The sequence below is a fragment of the Calcarisporiella thermophila genome (genome assembly GCF_041956535.1).
Source record: "Calcarisporiella thermophila strain CBS 279.70 unplaced genomic scaffold VTP21scaffold_10, whole genome shotgun sequence".
Lineage (NCBI taxonomy): Eukaryota > Fungi > Calcarisporiellomycota > Calcarisporiellomycetes > Calcarisporiellales > Calcarisporiellaceae > Calcarisporiella > Calcarisporiella thermophila.
Genome location: NW_027192200.1, coordinates 762,805 through 765,122, shown reverse-complemented (window position 1 = coordinate 765,122; position 2,318 = coordinate 762,805). Strand labels below are relative to the sequence as shown.

General features: G+C 39.4%; 1 protein-coding gene across 1 annotated transcript in view; it reads right to left on the bottom strand.

The window, feature by feature from the left end:
• The window catches only part of VTP21DRAFT_1062 (uncharacterized protein), a gene marked incomplete at both ends in the record, with an annotated part of 3,628 nt that extends 1,949 nt beyond the window's left edge, over positions 1-1,679 (bottom strand). Inside the window, 2 exons of the mRNA XM_069389976.1 lie at positions 24-1,518; positions 1,583-1,679. Of these exons, the coding sequence (XP_069251951.1) occupies positions 24-1,518; positions 1,583-1,679 (1,592 nt within the window). The remainder of the gene's footprint in view (positions 1-23; positions 1,519-1,582) is intronic.
• Between the last annotated feature and the right edge of the window lie 639 nt (positions 1,680-2,318).

The window sequence follows — 2,318 nt, the reverse complement described above, 5'->3', positions numbered from 1 at the left end:
GGATGGCAAGGGCGCGCTGGTACAGCGGTTCTGCCTGCTCGTGCTTGCCCTGATTCCGATAGAGGATGGCCAGATTGTTAACTGACGAGGCCATGTCGGGGTGCTCAGGTCCATATATATTTCCACTAATGACTACCGAAATCTCAGCTAGCTTTTCTGTGCTATTGTATACTCCGTTTTTACGCAGATATAATACTGTATTATTTAGTAACTTGACAAGATCTTTGCAAAGCGTAACTTTCTCATTGAGATTCTCGAGCAATTCCACAAAATGGCATATGTGCGGAAGGTACATTTGCATAACTGATCTGTCTTTGGTATCGTAAGTGTTTAAATTTTCTGTCTCGATATTGAGTGCTTCAGTTAGTTTCCGTGCCCAATTTATCTTCCTATCCTCCTCAATTGTGGCATAGACCACTTCACGCACGAGTCGATGCATCCTTAAAGTATTGCATGCTATCTCATTATTGCTGTCGCCTTCATTAACTGTAATTGTGACAAGCGAGAATTTATTTAGCACCGCTATTGCTGTTTGAACATCTTCACATCCTAGTGGTTTGTCTAGCGATGATTGTGCCATTGAGCAAAGATCGAGCGCAACAAATTGACGCTCAAAGAGACGTGTTGGAATTTCATCCGGATGAAGAAAAGTGCAAGTTTCAAGTATCGGCACTGTTGCCGAGAATTCTCGCACACGATCGAAAGAAATATTCCAAACTGTTGCTACTGTGTGCTCATAATCTCCTAGCGAGTCTTCACTCTTATACGAAAGCAATCTTTCTTGATTCCTTTTCAACTGATCAAGATAGCTCTGGAAAGAGGAGGCAGTATTTTCAATATAGGCGCGCGCAAGCTCTATTGCAAGTGGCATAAATTCAAACTGCAAAACTATTTGGTACGCGTTATGGAATCGAGTACCCTCTCTATCAATTGAATGCATCTCTTCACCAAGTAGTGCCGAGAGCGCTTCATTTTCCTTCATATTCCCTACATTAATGATCGTTGCGCACTTAGATGGGATCGGCCCGCGTGTAGTCAAAATGATATGTCCACCTTCACGAGGTAATATTTGAAATATCTGATCGGCGATTCTGTCGTCCAAGTTGTCCAAGAGAAGTAGCCATTTTGAGCGGGTTTCAAGCCAATTCCGAACCCATTCGATAGATTTGTCCTCAGATTTTTCCTCCAAAATCCTTTCTGGAATACCAAGGTACAGTGCAAGGCTACGGAACGAGTCAGCCGCCATAGACCAACTGTCGACATTGAGCCAGAACACGAAATCATATTTTGTACGATGGAGGTAGCTAAAACGCAACATGAGTTGGGTCTTTCCCATCCCACCTAACCCACTGAGTGCTGCGATTTTACAGCCTCCGCTAGGGCCTGCGAAAAGTGCATCTTCCATCTTTTTGAAAATATCGGGACGTTCAACAAAGGCCTTATTTTCATGTGGAACGTTATAAAAGGCAGATTTGACTTCTTTGTTCGGGCTCGTCATTTTTGCGGAGCTCCATTCCTCTGGTTTAAGCCAAATAAATAACGTGAAGATTGTTGATCTCTTCTCTCTAATTTATCTATATACCCAATGAAATATTATAGCTGATGTTGTTCCCTATGCTAATATTTGCCCCCGTCTCAGCATGTACATTTCCCCTAATACTGGATGTTTGCGTGGACATTCCAATAAGTTTGGATGAGATGAATTATGTTAGACTTGATTATTAGAGTTCCCCGTTGCTGATAAGTATTGCGAAAATATTCACCCCAATAAATTCCCATAGCGGCTTAGTTATAGCGGTTAGGTTGGAGGCTTTATTTCTTCATCGCTACAAAGATGCAGTTTCCTTAACTTATATTGAAAATTGAAATCTTTTTAACTGATGCTTCTCCTGAGTTTTCAATCCAACTGCAATCTCAATACAAAAAAAATTATCCCTGATTCCAGGATCACATTTGGAAAAGAATTGAAGCTTCCTCATATTCCAGACTCTCAAAGAAATAAAATACAAATTAGATTTCACTATCTTTCAACAGCAGCATGATATATTTCGAGAAATTTAACGATTTTTTGATAAAACCCCCTATATTTAAAAATAAAAGACAAAACTGATATAAAATGCCAGTGTTAAGAATATTGGAGATAATCACAGTAAATAATCATATTTTAAATTTCATTATCCAATTTTATAGAGCATGATATACTGTATATACTGTATATTGTGATGCACCGGTGAAATTGAAAGTGTTCATTTTAATGGAAGAAATTTAATAATAGAAAAATATTTTAGCACTAAGCCTAGCGTATGCGACGGCTTAGT